Source organism: Ctenopharyngodon idella, chromosome 2 (assembly GCF_019924925.1).
Source record: "Ctenopharyngodon idella isolate HZGC_01 chromosome 2, HZGC01, whole genome shotgun sequence".
Classification (NCBI taxonomy): Eukaryota; Metazoa; Chordata; class Actinopteri; order Cypriniformes; family Xenocyprididae; genus Ctenopharyngodon; species Ctenopharyngodon idella.
Genome location: NC_067221.1, coordinates 41,761,931 through 41,787,482, shown reverse-complemented (window position 1 = coordinate 41,787,482; position 25,552 = coordinate 41,761,931). Strand labels below are relative to the sequence as shown.

Sequence of the window (25,552 nt, the reverse complement as noted above, 5' to 3'; positions counted from 1 at the left end):
TCAATGTGCAATTATAGGCAGAAACAAAAAAATTAATTTCAAGCTTTTGGACAGCTAGTGCGACTCTAACAGTGTTATTTCAAGTTTAAGTTCCCATGATACTTTCAAATTTAAATTTTTTAACATCATTATCGCAATTTTTACAGCTAAAGAAGGGAATTGGACTGATAACTGATAACATAACTGATAACTGATGACATTTAGCCCTTGGAATGCGAATTTTACCAGGGGAACCCTGCCAAAAACGTGGCTTTTACCCCCCTCGGTACGCGATTTTTACCGGAGGACCCCCCAATGTAATTGGGCTGTTTTGAGTAGCAATTGGGCGGGTTTTTGTTGTGAAAACCTGGCAACCCTGATTTGGACATATTACTCTTTTCACATACTGTTTTCTCCTACTATATAGTAGACACGTAGGCATATTTGGACGCAACATTAGTATACGCACGTTCGAATCTTGTGAGAAATAGTACAACACCCAGTTTTGCTGCCTTCACGTGCTATCGGAATTATAGCTAAATAAAATTTGATTGTTGCTGGATTACCTTGACTTTGACTAAAGATGGATGAGCAAAATTCATCATGTACATTACAGTATTTTATAATTAGGGCCCGAGCACCGATGGTGTGAGGACCCTAATGTGACCCTATAGACACATGTAACAGCCCTTTCATCGCTGCTTGCAGCTTTGTGTTTATCTTTCATTTTAGGTAAAATAAGCAGTGGATTATTTCAGACAACAAACAGGTTTATTAACATGTCTGTGGGTTTATGGGACACTGGAAATGTCATGCACAAAATGTCTGATATGAAATGCAGAATTTCCAGATGTTTACTGTATAAAGAAATTGACAAAAGAAAATCTATATTTCAGTGAATAGTCTAAAAAAAAAAAATCGACAGAGCATTTAAAAATGGGAAAATACAGGCAGTATGTCTGTGCAATTAATTTAAGCCATCAAGGCAGCAAATAATAATTTTTAAATTTTAAATAGGAACATTTTCTGTGTATTTTCCATGATGAGAAAGCCAAAGTGTCAGTCAATTGTGGTTGTTTTTCACATCACCAGCACCTACTAAGAACTTCAGCGGTTTGTGTTTGCTTTCCTATCAGATAACACATGCAATCTCAGTGTCACCCTTATATTAGAGAGAACCACAAACTGAAACAGCTGATAATGTGTCATTTGTAAAATAACAAGAGATAAAAAGAGATAGTATATTGTTAGCTACTTTGACAGCATTTGCCATGTTAGGTTTTTTTCACTCATTGGTTAACATGCACGCCGAAAATATGCGAAAATATTTTTGTCTTATATATAATATGATATAGTTTAGCAATATTACACAAGCAAGAGTGCTATGTTTTCCTGAATATCTGCATGATTGCAAATGTGATATTGATTACAAACAACAGTTCAATAATCCAGAAGTTAATTTTGTTACATTTTAGACACAATATTGTCAATATAGTCTTTGCTCATGAATCCGTGTTCTTTAGTGAGCCAATGATCAAAAAGCGTTTGAATGAATTGTTGAATAAATGAATGATAATTTGCTCATTAGAACAGCGATTTGTTTTAGTTTCCTATTAATTACATTTAAAAAAAAAATTGCTGCCCCTCTGAGCTGCATTAAACAGTCTGTGTAAATATAAGGTGAATTCAGGGTGATTGGGTCACTTTTTTTGCCATTGGGATAAATTGGAAAAGTGTCTCAATCAACCTGAATTTACCCTACCTGTACAGTAAGTGCCACTTCAGATGCAGTTTCTGAAAGTTAGATTAAAAAAATGATAATTACAATAATAATGTATTATTTTGTTTACTTTATATCTTGCAGCTTTAGTCATTATTTTACAGTTGTTGACAAACATGTTACAGCAAGACAAAAACAGTTTATAGTTGTATAGATTATTTGTATTGTCCTTTTGAATGAGTGAATGAACGAACAAACAAATGAATTAGTTGTGGGTTACATGAACACAAGCCCTTGACAAACAAATCAATGTTTCATTGGATAAAATTGTGCATGTTTACAAACAGTTCTTACTCATAAACAGCAAGCTACATATTTATAATTCTCTGCTGAATGTTTTATGATCAACCATTTGTCCTTATCAGGCAAAACATTGAGGTTGTTAGTTTATATTCACTTTTACTGAAACTACAGAAAACCACACAACTGTAAATCATAAAACTGAAGAAATTATTGCTTCTGTAACACATTTTTCAATCAATGTGCAATTATAGGCAGAAACTAAATATGATAATGTGTATTTTGTCAAACAACAAGAGATAAAAAGAGATAGTATATTGTTAGCTACTTTGACAGCATTTGCCATGTGAAAGTTTTTTTTTTTTTTTTTTGCAAGAGATGCAATATTAAAAAGCAATTTTTGGCCATATTCTGGTCTATGATTCTTTTCTCTTCAGCCTTCATTGGAGGATAATTTGGCAAGTAGTCATCAGACATTTGTCTTTCTTCTGTCTTCTTTCTGAAGTAGGCCTACTGTATCCAAACAGGAAACAAGATGTGTTACATGCACACAAAGATAAAAATGTAAAACCGTGGTCAATTTGTTTATTTATTTATGTATTTAATTTTGTTTTTGTAAAAAAAAAAAAAAAAAAAAGCTACCAGAAAACATTTCATCACCGTAGTAATGGTCTTTGTGAATGGTATTCCATAATACAAACAGTCCTGAAAATGAATAGAGTTGTAATTAATATTAATAATTTGTCAACAAGTCTTATAGTAAGATGCTTAATTTTTTTTTTTTTAGTATTGTTAACAATATTTACAATGAGAATGCAGGCCCCCAGTAGAGTAGCTTTCATTTTAACTTCCAGGTTGCTCGGAAACCTCACCACAAAATCCACACCTGCTTTTGGGCAACAGCCACAGAAGGGTTTGAAGATCTTGCTGTCTGTCACTGCCTCATTCAGAGACACCAGCTGTGTGTAAAAGGTATAGAAATTACACCGTTAAATATACACCGATCAGGCATAACATTATGACCACCTTCCTAATATTGTGTTGGTCCCCTTTTTGCTGCCAAAACAGCCCTGACCCGTCGAGGCATGGACTCCTGAACTGGACCAAGGAGCAATGGAAGAAGGTGGTCTGGTCTGATGAATCACATGCCCACTGTTGGTGCTTTCGGCGGTGGACAGGGGTCAGCATGGGCACCCTGACTGGTCTGCGCCTATGCAGCTCCATACGCAACAAACTGAGATTGAGCACTGTGTATTCTGACACATTTCTATCAGAACCAGCATTAACTTCTTGGAGATGCTCTGACCCAGTCATCTAGCCATCACAATTTGGCCCTTGTCAAACTCGCTCAAATCCTTACGCTTGCCCATTTCTCCTGCTTCTAACACATCAACTTTGAGGACAAAATGTTCATTTGCTGCCTAATATATCCACCCACTAACAGGTGCCATGATGAAGAGATGATCAGTGTTATTCACTTCACCTGTCTGTACTCATAATGTTATATCTGATCAGTATATGTATTGTTAAATAGAATTAACACAAAATTTTTCATGTTCATATACAGTGATATAGCTGTTTGATATATATATTCATCCAAATTCATATGTATGTTTTTTACTTACCTGTGTGATTAATATTGTAATTTTACCATTTTTTGAGTTAAATTTTTGTTTTTTTGTCTAAATGTGGGAAATGATAGCACTTTGTGATCATAAGTGCAATTTTCAAAAGGTACACTTTTGTACCTTAAAGGTACATATTAGTACTTAAAGTGTGTATATTAGTAGCTAAAATGAACAAATGTGTACCTTTTGAAAAGGTACCGCCCATGTGACAGATTTTGTACCTTTTTTTCTGAGAGTGTAGGGTAGGCAATTGTTTTCTTTCCACTCACGTTACTGTAATTAGGTAGTTTTTTCGGGTAGTTGTACCAAAGACAAGAATACACAAGACGTGTCACTTGTATTGTTTTGAATCGGAGAACTTGCAATGCGCAATATGGCGGAATAAGTCCCGCCTTCTAAATAAGAGCCAATCACCAATTGGTAAAGTCATCGTGTCACTGCAGCGGCCGTTAGAAGCTCCGGTTCCTATAGCTATGTCTCATTTCGGAGGCTGTGTCCTCCGGAGGTCGCATTTGAAGGCTGCATATGTCATCAAGGATGCCTTCTTTAAGAAAAGTAACCGTAATAAAATTGACTGTTATTCCTCGCGTTGTGCAAAATACTGTAATTTCTTTCTTACTTTGCAATCTAACGGTTACTTTTCTTAAATGAGACCGCCTCGATGACGTATGTAGCCTTCAAATGCGACCTCCAGAGGACGCAGCCTTCGAAATGAAACGCAGCTTATAGAAACAGTCAGACGCGCGCCTCCAAAATGAGACACAAGAGGCACTTTAGGACTCCAGCTTGATCCAGCCTGAAAAATGCCATTTTTTTGTCATGATTCGAGCGTTTAGAAACAATTTATGAGACAGTTGTTTTCAGATTTCATTGGTGATTTCAAATATGAAATTTAATCGAAAGCTTGGCAAACAGCTTTGGAGAATTTGATGAAGTGATAGGAGCTGCACTTGAATGCCCGAGAGGTGTTTCAAAGATGACCGCCGAGTGAAATGACTTGTCTTAAAGGGATTTTTTTGAGTACATTTTTACATCTGTAATTTTACTTAAGTACAAATGAAGCGAAGTAATCTACTTCGCTACTTGTAAAATCACATTCCGTTACTGAGTACACCTACAATTTGAATTATTATTCTTGCTGTCAATGCAGGCCTCACTGAGACATCGGATTTCATCAAAAATATCTTAATTTGTGTTCTGAAGATGAACGAAGGTCTTACGGGTGTGGAACGACATGAGGGTGAGTAATAAATGACAGAATTGTCATTTTTGGGTGATACACTAATATAAAAATTCAGTGTTGTCATATTTCAAATGGTGGGGGTCAGTTTTTTTTCCATCACTGTCGGGATCAAATTTCCCCAGAAAAATTGCACCACCTGAAATCACCTACAGCCAATGTGGGTCAGACAACAAGATCAATGGCTTAGTATGCATATTAAATACCATTATAAATATAATCTATAAAATGCTAAAAATTTTATGTGGATGTGGTTGTCAATGTTATGTTTAAGGTTACAGGACAAAAAATATCTTTGGAAAAATTTAAAAACAATATAAGTCAAAAGAAAGTTGATACTTGTATCTGGGTGTATGTGTGTCACCTGAAAGCTTTGATTCATGCAGCAGGTAGAAGCTACACACGGTCCCGCGATCTTAAATGCCGGTTCACCTCGTTCATTCTCAACGGTGAGTTTAGGTAGGAAAATATTAAAGTTTTGTCGAACATATCCAATGGTAACGTCCGGTGGAGACTGAACCTCCAGCTAAAAAATACATACACCATATAATATGCAGAACAACATAATTAAGAGCTAAACAAGATAAAGATAACAATCATACCTTATGGCCCCAGCAGTTGCAAACAAACGGTTGCACCAGTCTGATGATCTCTTGATTTGAGTTATTAAAAACACTCATTTTGAAGGAACGTGCTGCAGCCCAGAAAGTCCTGTTACAACAATTGTTGTCCTCAATAATAGTAAAAATGTTCTCCCCAATGTCATTCTTCACAGTATATCGGTTGTTAAACTTTATTCCACAGCAATCTTTAAGAAATGAAATGGTAGGAGATAAGAGTGTTGCTAATTTGATTTTGATGTATTTCATTCATGAAATGCTGATGAACAAACCTTCTGCACAACCTTCAACCAGATTTTGTTCTTTATGGACAAAGAAATGATCAATCTAAAATAAACATGAGAATGACATGCAGTGGAAATCACTGTAAAATAAATGCATTTGTCAGAGTAACACCATTGATAAATGATAAAGATTAATAATAATTAATAAGCATCTCCAAACTTATCTGACCCGGGTCAAGGTCTCCAGATGAGAGGGACAGTGGTGCGGGTCTGGGGAAGGTATCATTGCGGTGTCCTCTAGTGCTGTATAAACATAACCATATATCAAACCGCTTTGTTAAGCAGATGACTATTTAAAATGTATTTAAAGTTAATAATGATTAAAAAAATTTAAATAATTTAAAATGATTGTATATTGTGAGATATGCCATACATACCAGTGTGATACGAATCGTCTGTTCGGCAGTGGCACTGATGAGTACATGAAATGTTTCTCTCATGACAAAAAGTAACTCATTTTTTTTTGTCAGCCAGATGTTTGTGGTTGAAGAGTGGTTGATACATTTAGTTACTTTTGGTTTTAACAGCTTGAAAATGTTCTGAGTAAACCCTGAATTCCTTTTCAGTCAGTCGCATTCGTCATTACGTCAGAACTGAACTGACGGGATCTTACCTGAGAGCCCAATCACCTTCAAGTGTAAACTAAACGAGCCAATGGACATTGGCGTATATGAGATTTGCAATGTACACTTCAAGAGCACTTTCAGAGCTGAGCATATCTTCTGATTCTGCTCTGCAATAATCGTTCGAGTGTTCTGGGAGAAGCTCTCTAGAGAGTGTTGGTGTGACGGCGCGTCTACAGTGTTTGCTACTACTGAAAGAGCTTCCAGCATGCTGCAGGCTTTCTATAGCGACCATTCTGTGTGCTTCAGCACTAAAAGAGCTTTTTTTCCTAAAAGAGTATTTCTCTAAAAGAGCAAACACAGGTGTGTCTTTGTAAAGACGTCATTCCACCCGAATGTTTCTGGATGCGGTCGTTTCTTATCCTCATTTGACGGCCACAGGCACGGTCTCACATGCCTGGGAATAAGCATGCTGAGACTGCGTTCGTAGGTGACTCATGTTATCGCATGAGAGCATGACTACGTTGGCAAGCTGGTCAGCTTCTCAGAGTGGCCTGTGCCGTGGAGATGCTGTTGTCATGGCAACCCTGTGCATCATTCAGCGCTCTAGATGCACTCCATATGTGAAATTTCCACATAATACCTCCCACGTGCAGGATGTGGTCTCCGTAGCGCTTTCCCAGTGTTATCCAATGTTTCAGTGTACAGAACAGCAGTGAGACACTTCTCTGTATAAGACCTATCCTTTCTTCCACCCCAACAGGTGTTTGGGGATTTGGTGGCTTATACAAGGCGCTGGAAGGGGGCAGCAATAGTGGCGCTTTGGTAGGGATCCCAATTCGTCAGTTCTGATGTAATGTCGAACATGACTGACTGAAAGGGAACATCTCAGTTATGTATGTAACCCTCGTTCTCTGAAGGAGTGAATGGAGATGTTACTTCTAGTCGCCCCAATTGCTGTGTAACCGCTGAATGGGCGGGACACACCGTCAACTTCAACTTAATGTGCAACTTCACGCCCTCTTGCTTTATACCTGCTTTGCGGGGTGGAGTACACAATGCAAATCTCACATACCAATGTTTATTGGCTCGTTTAGTTTACACTCAAAGCTGATTGGGCTCTCAGGGCGAGATCCCAATTCATCAGTTCAGTTCTGATGTAACATCTCCGTTCCCTCCTTCAGGGAACGAAGGAGGGTTACATACGTAACCGAGATGTTCTGCCTGTTCTTTGCTCCATGTTGTCTTTTATGTAGAGTGTGTTCATGCTTATTTGTGTTCCCCCAAGATCCTGCATTTTGGTTTTCTTATTACTCACTTTGAATCAGTACTTCCTTGTGTGTTTTGACTAGAACACACCAGAAACCTGACAATTCACTATTTTTTTCTAGGTGCTCATTTTTATAAGGAATACAGGCCACCAGGGCACAATACAGACTTTATTAAAGAATTTTCTGATTTTCTATTGGAGCTAGTACTGGCTGCGGATAAAGTCCTAATTGTTGGTCATTTTAATATCCATGTAGATTATAAAAATGATGCATTGGGATTGACATTTACAGACATTCTATACTCTATTGGAGTTAGACAATACATGTCAGGACCGACTCATTTTCATAATCATACTTTAGATCTAATAGTCACAGAATCAATGTTGATGTCGTTGAAATTCTGCAGCAGAGCGATGACATCTCAGATCATTATCTATTCTCATGTATACTACATTTAGCCAAGGCTGCAAAACCACCACCATGTTACAAATATGGTAGAACTATCACTTCTACCACTAGAAGATTGCTTTATAAATAATCTTCCTGATCAGTTTCAGTTCCTGATCAGATCTTCTTGGCATACCACATAGCTTAGAAGAACTTGATGTTACAACAGAAACTATTGACTCTCTCTTTTCCAGCACATTAGACACAGTTGCTCCTTTGCATTTAAAGAAGATTAAGGAAAATAGTCGGTTACACTTTATTTTACAGTGCCGTAGTTACATTGTAATTACCCAAATAAGTACTGAGTACTATTAATTAACTACATGTACTTACTATAGAGTTAAAGTTAGGGTTTGGTTTAGGGTTAGTTACTTGTAATTATGCATAATTTACTGTTATTACTATACTAAGTACATGTAGTAACGTGTAACTATGGCACTGTAAAATAAAGTGTTACCAAATAGTCCAACGCCGTGGTACAACGAGCACAGCAGCCAGAAAAATGGAGCTTAGCTGGAAGAAAACAAAACTAGAGGTTTTTACGCATTTTGTGGAAAGAAAGCATTATTGCATACAGAAAGGCATTAAAAACTGCTAGATCTACTTATTTTTGGACTCTCTTGGAAGAAAACAAACACAACCCTAGGTATTTATTTGATACAGTGGTCAAATTAATAAGAAAGAAAGCTCCAACTTCTGTCTTTAATTTGAAAGGCACATTTCTAGCATCTATAAAACCGCTTTCTTCCATCTTTAGTTAGTTAATGCATTCATGACCTCAACGCTACTCTACTGCGTGAATTGTATAAGGTTATTTTGTCATTTAACAATGGAGTCTGATCCTCCCTCCCCCTTCACTACGTAATTAAAACTGTGACAGTGAAGTGCATGAAGTGTCCAACATTGCACACTTAGTTTTTTCCGTTAATTTAGTGCATCATCCGGGTATTTAAAGTGTACTTTTTCTTTTTGGAATTTTCAGTGTGAACACACTACTTGCACTATTTATACTTAAAAACGTCATGGAATAGTGTATAAGTACGGGAATTGGGACGCACATAATAAATACTATTTTGTGGCTCTTTACTGTGTCGTGACAGATTGCTGTAGCGCCTCAGTTCAAGCGGCTCGTGAACCGATCATCTCTTCCTACTAGTTCATTTATAGCATCAAATAAACATGAATGAACATCATAAGGAATGTTGTTTCAATTGCAGAAAGATGTCAGTACACACCATTTTTCAAGTTCAAGTCCACCTACTCTAATCTGCTAACTCCCCTGATTGCTTTGTCGGACAAAATGGTGGATTCGGCGTTATGATTGGTTAGATTGCCTGTCAACCAAACTCCTGGTGAAGGGTCAATAGAGGATATGCATGTGACGTCACCGTCGACCATTATAACTGCGGTTACGCCCACTGAATGGCAAAAGACTGAGTGGCAGCATTGGTTTTCAGCGTGAATGCCGCAAAAAACACACAAAACACATCCAAAGTGGGAAAGAGCTTTGCAACTGACTGTACAAATAGCTTTGACACAAAATCTGAGGTATATTTTTAGAGACTGTTGAAAGCTACAGAAAAAATAAGCAAATAGGTCGCTGCAAATCACAGAAACAGATGGACTCCAGGCAAAGAAACATGTTTTGCAGTTATCATTTTGTGTCAAAATGTTGGATATTGGGGAAAATCATACCCTATATATTGTATTGTAATATATTGTGTTGACAACTCATCAATTAAATATTTACCATTTTCAATTCGTCAGTTTCTGATTCTTAGTCAGAGGGTGCAGAGTTTACTAATGCATTTGATTCAAATCGCCACATGCTTGTTCATACAAAAACACAGTTTTCTTAGTCACAATACTGCAACTTGCTAAGTCAGTGAAATCCGAAGGTCTTACATGATGTGCAACATGCTCCTTTCATTGAGCCTCCAGTTTGACCTATCCTGACGCAGATTTGCGGAAATATGGACTCCAATAATCTATCAAAAAAATGTATCATGCCAATTACATAGTTAGACAAGTAGAAGCCAATTCAGAAATAATAAATGCATAACATCAATTGCTCAAAGATGACTCTAAGAGTAAGAGATGCATATACACACAGTGATGTGTGAGTGTCTTCAGACATTCACCCATCTCTGCATGGGGGTTTCTGGCTACAGAAGATTTTTTAGACATTTTAGACACAATATTGTCAATATAGTCTTTGCTCATGAATCCGTGTTCTTTTGCGCATCAAGTGAGCCAATGATCAAAAAGCGTTTGAATGAATTGTTGAATAAATGAATGATAATTTGCTCATTAGAACAGCGATTTGTTTTAGTTTCCTATTAATTAATAAAAAAAAAAAAAAAAATTTAACATTAATACCCAGTTAAAACTCAATCTCATATGATTGTTTTTGCAGTTCAAACTGCATTCATGCTGCCCCTCTGAGCTGCATTAAACAGTCTGTGTAAATATAAGGTGAATTCAGGGTGACTTTTTTGCCATTGAGAGGAATTGGAAAAAGTGTTCCAATCAATCTGAATTCACCCTACCTGTACAGTAAGTGCCACTTCAGATGGAGTTTCTGAAAAAAAGTTAGATTAAAAAAATTATAATTACAATAATAATGTATTATTTTGTTTGCTTTATATCTTGCAGCTTTAGTCATTATTTTACAGTTGTTGACAGACATGTTACAGCAAGACAAAAACAGTTTATAGTTGTATAGATTATTTGTATTGTCCTTTTGAATGAGTGAATGAACGAACAAACAAATGAATTAGTTGTGGGTTACATGAACACAAGCCCTTGACAAACGAATCAATGTTTTATTGGATAAAATTGTGCATGTTTACAAACAGTTCTTACTCATAAACAGCAAGCTACGTATTTATAATTCTCTACTGAATGTTTTATGATCAACCATTTGTCCTTATCAGGCAAAACATTGAGGTTGTTAGTTTATATTCACTTTTACTGAAACTACAGAAAACCACACAACTGTAAATCATAAAACTGAAGAAATTATTGCTTCTGTAACACATTTTTCAATCAATGTGCAATTATAGGCAGAAACTAAATATGATAATGTGTATTTTGTATTTTGTCAAATAACAAGAGATAAAAAGAGATAGTATATTGTTAGCTACTTTGACAGCATTTGCCATGTGAATTTTTTTTTTTTTTTTTTTTTGCAAGAGATGCAATATTAAAAAAGCAATTTGTGGCCATATTCTGGTCTATGATTCTTTTCTCTTCAGCCTTCATTGGAGGATAATTTGGCAAGTAGTCATCAGACATTTGTCTTTCTTCTGTCTTCATTCTGGAGTAGGTATCTAAACAGGAAACAAAGATGTGTTACATGCACACAAAGATAAACATTTCCACCGTGGTTAATTTGTTTATTTATTTATTTACATTTTTTTGTAAAAAAAAAAAAAAAAAAAAAAGCTACCTGAATACATCTCCGCAGTAGAAATGGTATTTGTATCTTTTCATAATACAAACAGTCCTGAAAATGAATAGAGTTGTAAATAATAATACTAATTTGTAAACAAGTCTTATAGTAAGATGCTTAATTTTTTTTTTTAAAGTATTGTTAACAATGTTTACAATGAGAATGCAGGCCCCCAGTAGAGTAGCTTTCATTTTAACTTCCAGGTTCCTCGGAAACTTCACCACAAAATCCACACCTGCGTTTGGGCATCTGGTACAGAAGGGTTTGAAGATCTTGCCAAATGGTCTGTCTTTCACTGCCTCATTCAGAGTCACCAGCTGTGTGTAAACGGTATAGAAATTACACCGTTAAATATACACCGATCAGGCATAACATTATGACCACCTAATATTGTGTTGGTCCCCCTTTTGCTGCTAAAACAGCCCTGACCCGTCGAGGCATGGACTCCACTAGAGCCCTGAAGGTGTGCTGTGGTATCTGGCACCAAGATGTTAGCAGCAGATCCTTTAAGCCCTCTAAGTTGCGAGGTGGAGCCTCCATGGATCGGACTTGTTTGTTCAACATATTCCACAGATGCTCGATTGGATTGAGATCTGGTGAATTTGGAGGTCAAGTCAACACCTCAAACTCGTTGTTGTGCTCCTCAAAACATTCCTGAACTATTTTTGCTTTGTGGCCGGAGCATTATCCTGCTGAAAGAGGCCACAGCCACCAGGGAATACCGTTTCCATGAAAGGATGTACATGGTCTGCAACAATGCAGAGCTCCAACAGTGGACACGTGAGCATCAGAACTGGACCACGGAGCAATGGAAGAAGGTGGTCTGGTCTGATGAATCACATGCCCACTGTTGGTGCTTTCGGCGGTGGACAGGGGTCAGCACGGGCACCCTGACTGGTCTGCGGCTATGCAGCCCCATGTGCAACAAACTGAGATGCACTGTGTATTCTGACACATTTCTATCAGAACCAGCATTAACTTCTTGAACACCCCACAAGAGCTGCAGTTTTGGAGATGCTCTGACGCTTGTCCATTTTTCCTGCTTCTAAGGCTGCGTTTACACTTGGCATTAACATGCGACCTGTATCTGGATGTTATCCACATACGCATTGGAAAGACAAGTGTAAACGTGTTTGTGATCAACGTGTCCTGGTTCGGAGGTAGTCGAGGACGCATTGTGGTCGGATCTCAGTGTAATGTAAACGCGATCCTTTCAATCATGAAATGCGTCGAAATATTTTTTTTTTACCATACAAGATTAATGTTGGGAAACTTAAATTGGTAGATTAAGTTCTCTATTTGTGATCGATTGTGCTTTTGTGGAATAAATCACAAAAATTCCATGCTGTGTGCGCTGCATTGATAGAGGCTAAAGTGAAAGTTGTTTTACGCTATGAAGCCATTTGAAGCGTCTGCCTTTCAAACGCGCCTAATTTAAATATTGAGCGGGAAACAGAAATCCGATCAGTTATCCAGATACAGAGGCCACTTAATGTGAACAAATATAAACGCGCCGTGTCCTGATTAGCTAATGATCTGATCTGCTTGATCGGATCACGGTGATCGCATATTAATGCCAAGTGTAAACGCAGCTTAACACATCAACTTTGAGGACAAAATGTTCACTTGCTGCCTAATATATCCACCCTAACAGAGATAATCAGTGTTATTCACTTCACCTGTCAGTGCTTATAATGTTATGTCTTTTTGTTTTTTGTCTAAATGTGGGAAATGATAGCACTTTGTGATCATTGTACATTTTATTTATTTTATAAAAAAATAAATGCAATTTTCAAAAGGTACACTTTTGTACCTTAAAGGTACATATTAGTACTTAAAGTGTGTATATTAGTAGCTAAAATGAACAAATGTGTACCTTTTGAAAAGGTACCGCCCATGTGACAGATTTTGTACCTTTTTTTCTGAGAGTGTAGGGTAGGCAATTGTTTTCTTTCCACTCACGTTACTGTAATTAGGTTTTTTTCGGGTAGTTGTACCAAAGACAAGACAAGAATACACAAGGGATGATTTCGTGCTCTCAACAGCCAAAGAACACCAGCTAAGACGGTCACCATTGTTTGGTGACATTGATTCCTCTGACCGCATGTGATAAGTGTTTCTGGCCAAACCATAACGTGGAAAGTGTGTGTGTGTGCTTGTCTCATCCTGTTTTCTTGTTCCCTTCAGAATTGGGGTACAAGTACTAGCCGGTGTCCTTTGCGTGTGGTGTTGGTTCGGCTGTCGTCTGCAGTGTTCACAACAGGGGTTTTGGTGCTGTGTTGTGAGAGCACGAGTGGTTGCTGTGTTTATCCGATAGGCAAGACGAATTCCCCAGTTCTGAAGTGGTAAAATCATGTTTGTATGGATGTGCAAGAAGTTTTATGAGTTATTGTACTCTTTTTTAATTTTTATGCATTAAAGAGACTGGTCTTGTATTTTCTTGGATGTTTATTAAATAAAATTGTGTGAAACATTACATTGTCGTCTGATACCTGTCTCAGCCACTACGTATCTGTGTGCTTGTGGTACTTCGTGTACCTGTGGGTCCCCGGCCAATTTCTGGGGTGGCGTAGTCTAGTTGTTGCCATAATTGGCTTAATTGTGCTAAGCTTTTGATAGCAGAATGCCACAGTAGCTTTCAAGCATCTGGAAGAGTTAATTATCATGCTGTCAATGGAGGCCTCACTGAGCCAACAGTGTATTTTTTATCAAAAATATCTTAATTTGTGTTCTGAAGATGAAGACGAAGGTCAACGAAGACATGAGGGTCTAGTCAGAATTTTCATTTTTGGGTGAACTAACCCTTTAAGATACACTGAATGTAAAATTCAGTGTTGTCACATTTCAAATAGTGGGGGTCAGTTATTTTTCCTTCACTGTCAGGATCAAATTTCCCCAGAAAAATTGCACAACCTGAAATCACCTAAAGCCAATGTGGGTCAGGCAACAAGATCAATGGCTTAGTAAGCATACTAAATACCATTATAAATATATTCTATAAAATGCTAAAAGTTTTATGTGGTTGTGAATGTTATGTTTAAGGTTAGAGGACAGAAAATATCTTTGGTCAATTTAAAAACGATAAAAGTCAATAGAAAGTTGAATCTTGTATCTGGGTGTATGTGCATCACCTCAAAGTTTTCATCGGTGCAGCAGGTACAAAGTACACACTGTTTTGCGATCTTAAATGCCGGTTCACCTTGTTCATTCTCAACGGTGAGTTTAGGCAGGCAAATATGAAAGTTTTGTCGAACATATCCAATGGTAACGTCCGGTGGAGACTGAACCTCCAGCTAAAATAAACATACAACGATATAATATGCAGAACAACATATTTAAGAGCTAAACAAGATAAAGATAACAATCATACCTTATGGCCCCAGCAGTTGCAAACAAACGGTCTCACCAGTCTGATGATCTCTTGATTTGAATAATTAAAAACACTCATTTTGAAGGAACGTGCTGCAGCACAGAAAGTCCTGTTACAACAATTGTTGTCCTCAAGAATAGTAAAAATACTCTCCCCAATGTCATTCTTCACAGTATATCGGTTGTTAAACTTTATTCCACAGCAATCTTTAAGAAATGAAAAGGTAGGAGATAAGAGTGTTGCTAATTTGATTTTGATGTATTTCGTTCATGAAATGCTGATGAACAAACCTTCTGCACAACCTTCAGCACAACTTTGTTCTTTGTGGACAAACAATTTATCAATCTAAAATAAACATTACTTGACATTACATGAAATTTGTCAGAGTAACACCATTGATAAATGATAAAGATTAATAATAATTAATAAGCATCTCCAAACTTATCTGACCCGGGTCAAGGTCTCCAGATGAGAGGGACAGTGGTGCAGGTCTGGGGAAGGTATCATTGCGGTGTCCTCTAGTGCTGTATAAACATAACCATGTGTCAAACAGCTTTGTTAAGCAGATGACTATTTAAAATGTATTTAAAGTTAATATATTTTATATGTACTAAATTGCAACTTACAATGTGTAATTACAAATATACTTATCAAATAATAGAAGTTTAATTGAAATGACATCATATTTTAGTTTACCATGTCAGTACATTTCACAGTACACTTTAAGCATATTTAAAAAGACAATAGAAATAATTATGAAATTACACATTAAGGTGTATTTAAATCCTACTTACCAGTAAGAGGTTAAAAAAAGCACTTAAGTTCAACTACTACATTTAATATAGATTCAAACTATAATACTTTTTCATTTAAATGTTAATAACATTCAATTAAATGTCTGAAAACATTACATTTTTACATTTATTCTTTTAAAGTATTTTATTTCTGTAATAAGTACTTTTTTTTTAAAGTGTACTTTTTTTGTATCTTGCCTCAACCATAGTCTGAATCCACAGTCAAACAAACAAAATGGGCATAGATACAAACTCACTTGAACAAACTCACCTGACAATTCCATATTTGATTGTATCTGGGCAGAGAGAATAAATAAATGAGACATCAATATTATTTAGTGTTAAAGTTTCTTCTCTTTCATTATTTATTTATTGTAAATAAATGAATCTGAAAAACACCATAACTGCACATTCATATATAAAATACAAAATTAAAATATGATTTAAAAAAAATTGAAATTATTTTAAATGATCGTATATTGTGAGATATGCCATACATACCAGTGTAATACGAATCGTCTGTTCGGCAGTGGCACTGATTAGTACATGAAATGCTTCTCTCGTGACAAAAAAAGTAACTTTTTTTTAAATATTTTGCCAGCATGATGTTTGTGGTTGAAGAGTGGTTTGACCCATTTAGTTAGTTTTGGTTTTAACAGCTTGAAAATGTTCTGAGTAAACTCTGAATTCCCTTTCAGTCAGTCACGTTCATCATTACGTCAGAACTGAACTGATGAATCGGGATCTTACCTGAGAGCCCAATCACCTTCAAGTGTAAACTAAACGAGCCAATGGACATTGGCGCATATGAAATTTGCATTGCGCACTCCAAGAGAGTGTGTGCTGTCACAAATTATGCTTTTATTTCGGAGCTGAGCGTTTCTTCTGATTCTGCTCTGCAATCATCGTTTTAGTGTTCTGGGAGAAGCTCTCTAGAGAGTGTTGGTGTGACGGCGCGTCTACGGTGTTTGCTACTACTGAAAGAGCTTCCAGCATGCTGCAGGCTTTCTATAGCGACCATTCTGTGTGCTTCAGCACTAAAAGAGCTTTTTTTCCTAAAAGAGTATATTTCTCTAAAAGAGCAAACACGGGTGTGTCTTTGTAAAGACGTCATTCCACCCGAATGTTTCTGGATGCGGTCGTTTCTTATCCTCATTTGCCTCACATGCCTGGGCATAAGCATGCTGAGACTGCGTTCGTAGGTGACTCATGTTATCGCACGAGAGCATGACTACGTTGGCAAGCTGGTCAGCTTCTCAGAGTGTCCTGTGCCATGGAGATGCTGTTGTCACGGCAACCCTGTGCATCATTCAGCGCTCTAGATGCACGCTCGGTCAGGACTTGAGTACCTCATATGAGGTGAGTCCCCTCACCTATACCCCGATCTAATTCCTCCTTCCGGCGGAGGACAACTTCGACAAATAGCCAGGGTGACCTGAGGATTACAGTAAGGGGTTCCCCCACCGAGTACGTCTCCATGGGCCCCCCACTCCTCTAGCACATTGCAAGCTGTGATGCTTCCGGATGGGATTGCTGGTCCTTCTCATGGAGGACCTAGCATTTCATTCGGTTCCCACCACACCTTTCAGAGATCTGGTGGTGAACCTGCAAGCACTGCCCTTGGAGGAGGCAGACCCAGCCCTTGCTCTGCTCTGTCCCGTTTGCGCCTTCTGCTTATAAATGGACCGTATGCAGAGCTTTAAGCCCAGCTCTTTGTCTGCTATGGGGGACAGCAGAAGGGAAAGGCTGTCTTCAAGCAAAGGCTCACACACTGGATAGTGGATGCTATTGTCTTGGTTTACCAAACTCAATATCAGCTGTGCCCCCTGGGGATGAGGGCTCACTCTGTGAGGGGTGTAGCATCCTCCTGTTCGTTGGCACACTGTGCCTCAATAGCAGACATCTGTAGAGCTGCGGGCTGGATGACACCTAACAAGTTTGCAAGATTTTACAATTTCTGTGTAGAGCCTGTGTCCTTCTGTGTACTCACCTTAAGTAGCCAGTAAACACCAGGTCCCACTCGGTGTCGATCACGCTTGCTGCGCCATTCCCCTCTATGGACCGGATACGGGCACTTATCTGCTTCACAGGTGAGTTCCCCTCATGGCAAACCCTGCTTGGAGTATCTCCAGCACCCTCAGAAGTCAGATGTGATGGAGCGTCAGACACCAGGTCTAGTACTTGTGATTATGCCCAAGATCAGCCCCTGTGCTACGCCCCCTATGGTACCCGTGGTACGGCTTCCCTCACGGCGAGCCCATGTCTTTCTCTGGCAGAGCTGCTCTGCCATCTCTGCTCGAATTGATTTCACCCTAACTAGGCTGAGTCTACCACAGAGACCTTCCATATGTAGCACTGCCCTGCTTGGCCAGTCCATATGTGTAATTTCCACATAATACCTCCCACGTGCAGGATGTGGTCTCCGTAGCGCTCCCTTACACTTTCCCAGTGTTATCCAATGTTTCAGTGTACAGAACAGCAGTGAGACACTTCTCTGTCTAAGACCTATCCTTTCTTCCACCCCAGCAGGTGTTTGGGGATTTGGTGGCTTATACAAGGCGCTGGAAGGGGGCAGCAATAGTGGCGCTTTGGTAGGGATCCCAATTCGTCAGTTCTGACGTAACGTCGAACATGACTGACTGAAAGGGAACATCTCGGTTATGTATGTAACCCTCGTTCTCTGACGGAATGAATGGAGATGTTACTTCTAGTCGCCAAAATTGCTGTACAACCACTGAATGGCCAGTGGTTGTACAGCAATTTTGTGTTTTGACTAGAACACACCAGAAACCTGACAATAAGGCAATTCACAATTTTTTTTAGGTGCTAGTGTGTGTGTTTCTCATCAACCTCAATATTTGTCACTTGTCACTTCACAAATGACCTTAACGCTTCATAACACTTCAACTCTGAATGTCGCAATGTTCTGCTTTTTATCTATTTATTTTTTCCAGTTTCAATGTTTCCAGTTTCCAGTAAGAGCTGTTTGTATAAACCTCACTCCCCTGATCTCAAGAGGCACTCTAGTGACTGACGCTAGAGACTGTGGTCTTTAGCCTCCTTGTTAGAGCGCCTGCCTCATTTGACTGATTTTTTTTTTTTTTTTTTTTTTGCTTACAAAACATGTATACTAGGGTAGGCAGGAACAATACATCCTATCAAGCCTACCTATCAAGTCAGTCCCTGAATAGTGACTTGATTTCAGATAATTTTAACTAACCATGTCATATTCATAATATTATTTGTTTAGAATATAGACAAACCTTTACTGTAATTGTCTAGACTGTCAATATGTTTAATCTGCCCAATATTAAACCATTCCTTTTTTTCCTATTTAAAAAAAAAAAATAGAACTTGAATTTATTTAGTTGAAATTAAATTAACATCAAAAACTACAAATCCCTTTACTCTATAAGCAGTTTAAATCAGTATATTGACTGAGTGCTGTCTGCCACTGCACTGTAAAAAAAAAAATTCATGATTTCTTATTTTTAAAGGGTACATAACACAGAGAGTTTCGGCCAATCTCATGTTAATCTTGAGTACCTATAGGGTAGTATAGCATCCTTCATATCTCCGAAGACTCTTTAGTTTTATCAGATTTATAAAAGAAAGATATGCTGAACCGAGTCTTTCCGAAAACAGCCGAGCTCCTGGAGGCGTGCCGTGGGCGAAGCTAAAGAGTCACGTGCAGCTTTTGCGTAGTGAAGCTATCGATGGTCAAATAAACAAATGTATTTAAACACACACAATACACCATCACATTATCCCTGGATAACATTTGATTCGTGTTTATATTGTTTACATTATATACTGCCAACAAAACAGACATTTGATGCAGTTTTACTTACTACCTGCGATTCCGACTCATGAGCGCCATCTTTTATCGCTGGGACCGTTCCATCTTTCCATTTCAAACGATCTGTACATCCAGTGTCGAACTGGGCCTTGTTTATAAAACCATAAGCGCTGATTTTAAGGGCTTGAGCAGCTACGGAATACAGGCCACCAGGGCACAATACAGACTTTATCAAAGAATTTTTTGGAGTTAGTACTGGCTGCGGATAAAGTCCTAATTGCTGGTGATTTTAATATCCATGTAGATTATAAAAAAGATGCATTGGGATTGACATTTACAGACATTCTAAACTCTATTGGAGTTAGACAATACATGTCAGGACCGACTCATTTTCATAATCATACTTTAGATCTAATATTGTCACATAGAATCAATGTTGATGCCGTTGAAATTCTGCAGCAGAGCGATGACATCTCAGATCATTATCTATTCTCGTGTATACTACATTTAGCCAAGGCTGCAAAACCGCCTCCCTGTTACAAATATGGTAGAACTATCACTTCTACCACTAGAAGATTGCTTTATAAATAATCTTCCTGATCAGTTTCAGTTCCTGATCAAATCTCCTTAGCATACCAGATAGCTTAGAAGAACTTGATGTTACAACAGAAACTATTGACTCTCTCTTTTCCAGCACATTAGACACAGTTGCTCCTTTGCATTTAAAGAAGATTAAGGAAAATAGTCGGTTACACTTTATTTTACAGTGCCGTAGTTACACTGTAATTACCCAAATAAGTACTGTACTTTTTAATAGTACTGAGTACTATTAATTAACTCCATGTACTTATTATAGAGTTAAAGTTAGGGTTTGGTTTAGGGTTAGTTACTTGTAATTATGCATAATTTACTGTTATTACTATTGTAAGTACATGTAGTAACATGTAACTATGGCACTGTAAAATAAAGTGTTACCAAATAGTCCAACGCCGTGGTACAACGAGCACACTCAGACCCTCAAGAGAGCAGCCAGAAAAAATGGAGCGTAGCTGGAAGAAAACAAAACTAGATGTTTTTACGCATTTCGTGGAAAGAAAGCATTATTGCATACAGAAAGGCATTAAAAACTGCTAGATCTACTTATTTTTGGACTCTCTTGGAAGAAAACAAACACAACCCTAGGTATTTATTTGATACAGTAGTCAAATTAACAAGAAATAAAGCTTCAACTTTTGTTTTTAATTTGAAAGCCACATTTCACATTTTAAAATCTTGCTTATTACTTACAAAGCACTAAATGGTTTAGCTCCCCAGTACCTGAGCGAGCTCTTAATGCATTATAGTCCTTCACGTCTATTGCAATCTCAAAATTCTAGCCAGTTGATAATACCTAGATTATCAAAATCAACTGCTGGTGGTAGATCCTTTTCCTATTAGCGCCTAAAGACTTCCTAGCATTGTTCGGGAAGCAGACACACTCTGTCAGTTTAAATTTAGTCTAAAAACACATCTCTTTAACCTGGCATAAACATAACACATTATATATTTCTATTTTCAAATCAGTTAAATGATTGTTAGGCTGCATAAATTAGGTCAGCCAGTAACACTTCCTATAACATCCAACGTGCTTGTTACATCATAAGATGAATGTCATCTACGCTAATATTAGTCTCTCTGTTTATCCCGAGGTTTACCATAGTCAGCCGGATCCGGGCTGTATCCAGGCCATATCCAGATCAGAAGGAGGACCTGCGCTTAAGCATGACCACAACACATCCCTGAAGTGTCAGCAGAGATTGTGTCAAGTCACCTTTATTTATATAGCGCTTTTTACAATGTAGATTGTGTCAAAGCAGCTTTACATTGATAACTGGTACATTGTTTGGCTGCACAGCAGCTCTTAAAGAATAGTGTCAATGCAGGCAGATCAAAGCACTGTTGAATAGTGTCAACTAGATCATCCCCTGTGAAGGCCTCATCGACACGACAGCCAGTGGCACAGATCCTGAACAAACCTGTCTCCATACCAACGTGACGAATCCAATCTTCAGTCAGACAGAACTGGATCAAATATTTTGAATGTTCCAATCAAATCTGACTCCTGACCTGTAAAGCTGCCTGAATCATAAATTATGCACTGTTCGTTTGTTGGCCATAGGTGAACTGGCCCTCAGCTGAGCCTGGTTTCTCCCAAGGGTTTTCCCTTAATTCTGTCACCTGTTGGAGTTTGTGTTATTGAAAATATTCCAACATGTTTTGGGTTCATTTTAAGCAAACAATACAGTGATTTGGCTGCAGTTTCAGCATCTATTTACAATAGGGACGGGACGCTTCAGATTCTAGAGAGCATTTGATTGGACAGAAAATCTGACGAAAAGCTGAAGTGCAGAGTGATGTTATCAGAATTACTGATCCATATTGACGGACGTGAGAGTTTTTAGTTTTGAATGTTTGTACTTCTAAATGTGAATTTTGTTTTGTTTTGCTTTGGAGCACACTAGCTTATAAGGCTAACATGTTAATATTAAAAGTTAAAAAAAAACTTTCATTTTGATTTCATGGGGACTTTAAGTCAAGTCATTTCACTCCACGACCATCTTTGAAACTCTTATCGGGCAGCTATTACAGTCATGCAAGTGACACACACAGAGCAGTGGGCAGCCATTTTTGCTGTAGTGATTGGGGGTTAGGTGCCTTGCTCAAGAGCTCCTCAGTTGTGGGTAATGAGAGTGGAAGAGAGCTCTGTTCATTCAATCCCCCCACCTACATTTCCTGCTGGTACAAAGACTCAAACCCATGACCTTCAGGTTACAAGTCCGACTCTCTAACCATTAGGCCATAATTGACCGTTCGCAAAGACCCGCCCCCTTTTGTTACTGCTGCTACGTCTGACAAGCCATGCCGATCTCTCGCCACACATCATGTTCTCACGCAGTGAAAAATACATTGCGGAGCAAAGAGGACACTGACAACGCGTCGACAGACAAGACAGAGCAGATTACTTTTGATATGAAACAAAGTCTCAAATTTCAAATGTTGTCATTTTTAAAGAAATTTAAACAATAAATACTATTTCGTGGCTCTTTAATGTGTCATGACAGATCGCTGTAGCACCTCAGTTCAAGCGGCTCATGAACCGATCATCTCTTCCTACTAGTTCATTTATAGCATCAAATAAACATGAATGAACATCATAAGGAATGTTGTTTCAATCGCAGAAAGACGTCAGTACACACCATTTTTCAAGTTCAAGTCCACCATCAAGTTAATCTGCTAACTCCCCTGACTGCTTTGTCGAACAAAATGGCGGATTCGGCGTTATGATTGGTTAGATCGCCTGTCAATCAAACTCTTGGTGAAGGGTGACAAATGGGGAAACAAAAATTCTGCTGTTTACCAAGCTTTTGATTAAATTTCATATTTGAAATTACCAATGAAATCTGAAAACAACTATTATATTTGTGGTTTCTTGTGCTCAAGTAGTTTTTAAAAAAAGCGTATTTTTCAACCTGGATCATGCGCAGTGCGTCTCAGGAACCTTTTATTTATTTATTTTAATTTTTTTTTTTTAATTCTCAGGAACCGGAGCTTCTAATGGCAGCTGCAGTGACGCGATGACTTCACCAATCCGCGATTGGCTCTTTTATTTAGAAGGCGGGACATACTACACCATATTGTACGTTGCACTTTCTCACATTCATATAGTAATATGAGAGCACTGTCGTCTTTCTATATATAAAGTGTTTTGCTGCAGTCGGGTGCTTCTCTATAAGCAAGTCGTCTTGTTTTTCAATGAAACCCAAAAGTGTTATTTTAAAATTTTAAATGAGATCCAAGTGTTTACTTTATAATAAATTTAATTCTTCGTACTACATGTCATGTCATGTGACTCAGACTTTGATTGATGACGTGTCTGCGGTGTCTGCTTTGATCCTCAACAGATGACATTTTTAATAGACTTTTTTCCCACTTCGCACTAAACATTTTTTAAATATTTGCTAGTTCTGCGTGATTATGTCCACGGATGTTTTGGAAGCTACAGTAAGTAGATTCATTTGAGCTTTTTTCATATTAATTAAGATGAGATGTATTAGCTCGATCGTTTTGCGTGTTTGTTTTTAGCCCTCTTGTTGCATTCTAGTCAACACGATCTTCCCCCCAAACCACACTGTAAGACAACAAAGCCATTATATTATGAAATTAAGGTAGATTTGAACTAAGAGCATTAGGACTGTGTTCTTTTTAGACATTTTTCATAAACGTCTAGTTTTCATGTGTTTTATATTTTGTAATTTTATACAAGTCAAGTCACCTTTATTTATATAGTGCTTTTAACACCACAGATTGTTTCAAAGCAGCTTTACACTGATAACAGGAACATTATGCAACAAAGTTTGTTTGGGCTGTACAGCAGCTCTAGAAGAAAAGTTTAGCCTGAGTCAGTTCAGTGTTGATTTAGCCTATAGTTCCGTGCATTTCATCTAAATTCATCTAATATTGTTGAATAGTAGGTGTCCCCAACTAAGCAAGCCAGAGGCACAGTGGCAAGGAACCTAACTCACTTCAACTCAGTGAGACTTAATTACAATTTCTTTTGGCCAAAGCAATGCTTTGAAATGTCTTACCATTCCCATTTTTTGCTTTTAAGTGAGTTTTATGTTTCATAATTGTTTTCATAATTGCTGAAATTCTGCTGACATTCCATTAAACAGTGTTTTGTATAGGCTAGTTTTAATACAGATGTGTTTTAAAATGGCTATTGCACCATTAAGATCTTACATAGAAAATAAATTGAAAATAATAATAATAAAGTTCATCATAAGTCATCATAAACCCTCTGTGATGTAAGTTCATCAGTATCTCACCTGTCCTGCAGGTGATGCTGGAGGCCTTACGGGTGACGGAGCTTCGTCTTCTGCTCTCCAAGATGGGCAAGAGTAAAAGCGGCCTGAAGAAGGACCTGATGAAGAGAGTCTCAGATCTGCTGCACAACGACTGCAGTCCTGAGCTGCTGTCTGCTGTCCGAGAGCTTCACAAACTCCGGCAGGTTTCTAAAGACGCCCGCAGGAGCTCAAAGCCCAGTTCTGACCAGATCATCTCCATGCCAGAGTGTGTCTCACCCGACAAACCACAATCACCCATATCTATCTGTACAGAACCACAGATGATCAAACTGCCCTTCTATCAGACGCTGGACACCATTCTGCCTCCTACACCTCTGGGTATGATGCATATGAAAAAAATAAAGTTTTTAATGATGCATTCAGTTTTTAAGATCTTATATTAATTCAGACACTAAACTGAATCATAATAATTAATTCCCCACTGACAAAATCAAGCCCTGCTCTACATTTGTAGACGTTTCACTCGGATATATACGTCACAATAAAGAAGAAAAGACTTCAGTTTCATGCCTGACTTTAAGTGAACTACAATAATTTACTATAAATTAAATAATCATTCTTGTTGTGGAAAGTGTACATGTATTTTGTCATGTTTTTAGTGCCCACTTGTGGAGGAATCATGCAAAACTCAGATTTCTTGATTCATCTCAGTGTGGATCAACAGACTCAGATCCAGAACAGCCGGTGAGTTTCTGTCTCGTCTTTATTCATTCATCTGAACGTTAATGACAGTGTTGTGCTGTTGTTTGTAGTAAGAATGCTGACGTTGTGTGATAAACTGTATACGTTCACTGCAGAAACACATCTGAAGTTTTTTTGTTATTTTTAACATTTTAACAACATGCTAGAAAATAACTTTTTAGAAACATTTTTGCAGCATATCTTGACTGCATGGTTTTCTCTCAGTGTTTTCTCTGTTTTCATTACAAATATCTAAACATGCTTAAATCAAGACATTTAATTGAGAAGCAAAATTGATTACAATATTGTTTTCTGAAAATTAAGTGTGTTTGTGCTTAAAAAAGGGAAAAATGTCTGCCACTGGGGTCAGAAAAATAATCTGGGTTTTCCTCTGGAATAAGATGATTTTTCTAACCCCACTGACAGAGATTTTTTTCTTGTTTTAAACATAATTTATCAGTTTGTCAGAAAGCAAAACTTAATATCTTCAGTCATTTG

At 37.8% G+C, this 25,552-nt stretch overlaps 3 protein-coding genes across 9 annotated transcripts in view; 1 reads left to right on the top strand and 2 right to left on the bottom strand.

The window, feature by feature from the left end:
* Positions 1 to 6,200, bottom strand: part of LOC127501752 (phospholipid scramblase 2-like) — a 40,733-nt gene extending 34,533 nt beyond the window's left edge. The window contains exon 1 of the mRNA XM_051873896.1: positions 6,149 to 6,200. The gene's annotated coding sequence lies outside the window, so the exon portion shown is untranslated. The remainder of the gene's footprint in view (positions 1 to 6,148) is intronic.
* On the bottom strand, positions 1,906 to 16,030 carry LOC127501713 (phospholipid scramblase 2-like). 5 transcript variants are annotated; one of them, XM_051873872.1, is made up of 8 exons: positions 15,942 to 16,030; positions 15,327 to 15,400; positions 15,167 to 15,221; positions 14,877 to 15,082; positions 14,638 to 14,799; positions 11,662 to 11,823; positions 2,660 to 2,704; positions 1,906 to 2,509 (listed from the first exon to the last, which is right to left on the bottom strand). In XM_051873872.1, the coding sequence occupies exons 1-8, from the start codon at positions 15,994 to 15,996 to the stop codon at positions 2,324 to 2,326; spliced, it is 945 nt and encodes a 314-aa protein (XP_051729832.1). In that variant the 5' UTR covers positions 15,997 to 16,030; the 3' UTR covers positions 1,906 to 2,323. The 5 variants fall into 5 exon arrangements, 3 of the variants coding, with proteins under 3 accessions (XP_051729832.1, XP_051729833.1, XP_051729834.1); XM_051873873.1 differs by lacking the exons at positions 11,662 to 11,823; positions 14,638 to 14,799 and adding exons at positions 2,806 to 2,958; positions 5,232 to 5,393 and having other exon boundaries at positions 15,942 to 16,021; XM_051873874.1 differs by lacking the exons at positions 11,662 to 11,823; positions 14,638 to 14,799; positions 14,877 to 15,082 and adding exons at positions 2,806 to 2,958; positions 5,232 to 5,393; positions 5,470 to 5,675 and having other exon boundaries at positions 15,942 to 16,021.
* A 7,138-nt stretch (positions 16,031 to 23,168) lies between these two features.
* pias4b (protein inhibitor of activated STAT, 4b) overlaps positions 23,169 to 25,552 on the top strand; it is a 7,202-nt gene continuing 4,818 nt past the window's right edge. The window contains exons 1-3 of one of the 3 annotated variants that reach the window (XM_051873851.1): positions 23,169 to 23,510; positions 24,346 to 24,691; positions 24,973 to 25,057. In XM_051873851.1, coding sequence (XP_051729811.1) covers positions 23,484 to 23,510; positions 24,346 to 24,691; positions 24,973 to 25,057 — 458 coding nt within the window. In that variant the 5' untranslated portion in view covers positions 23,169 to 23,483. The remainder of the gene's footprint in view (positions 23,511 to 24,345; positions 24,692 to 24,972; positions 25,058 to 25,552) is intronic. The other 2 variants (XM_051873870.1, XM_051873859.1) reach the window with 2 other exon arrangements.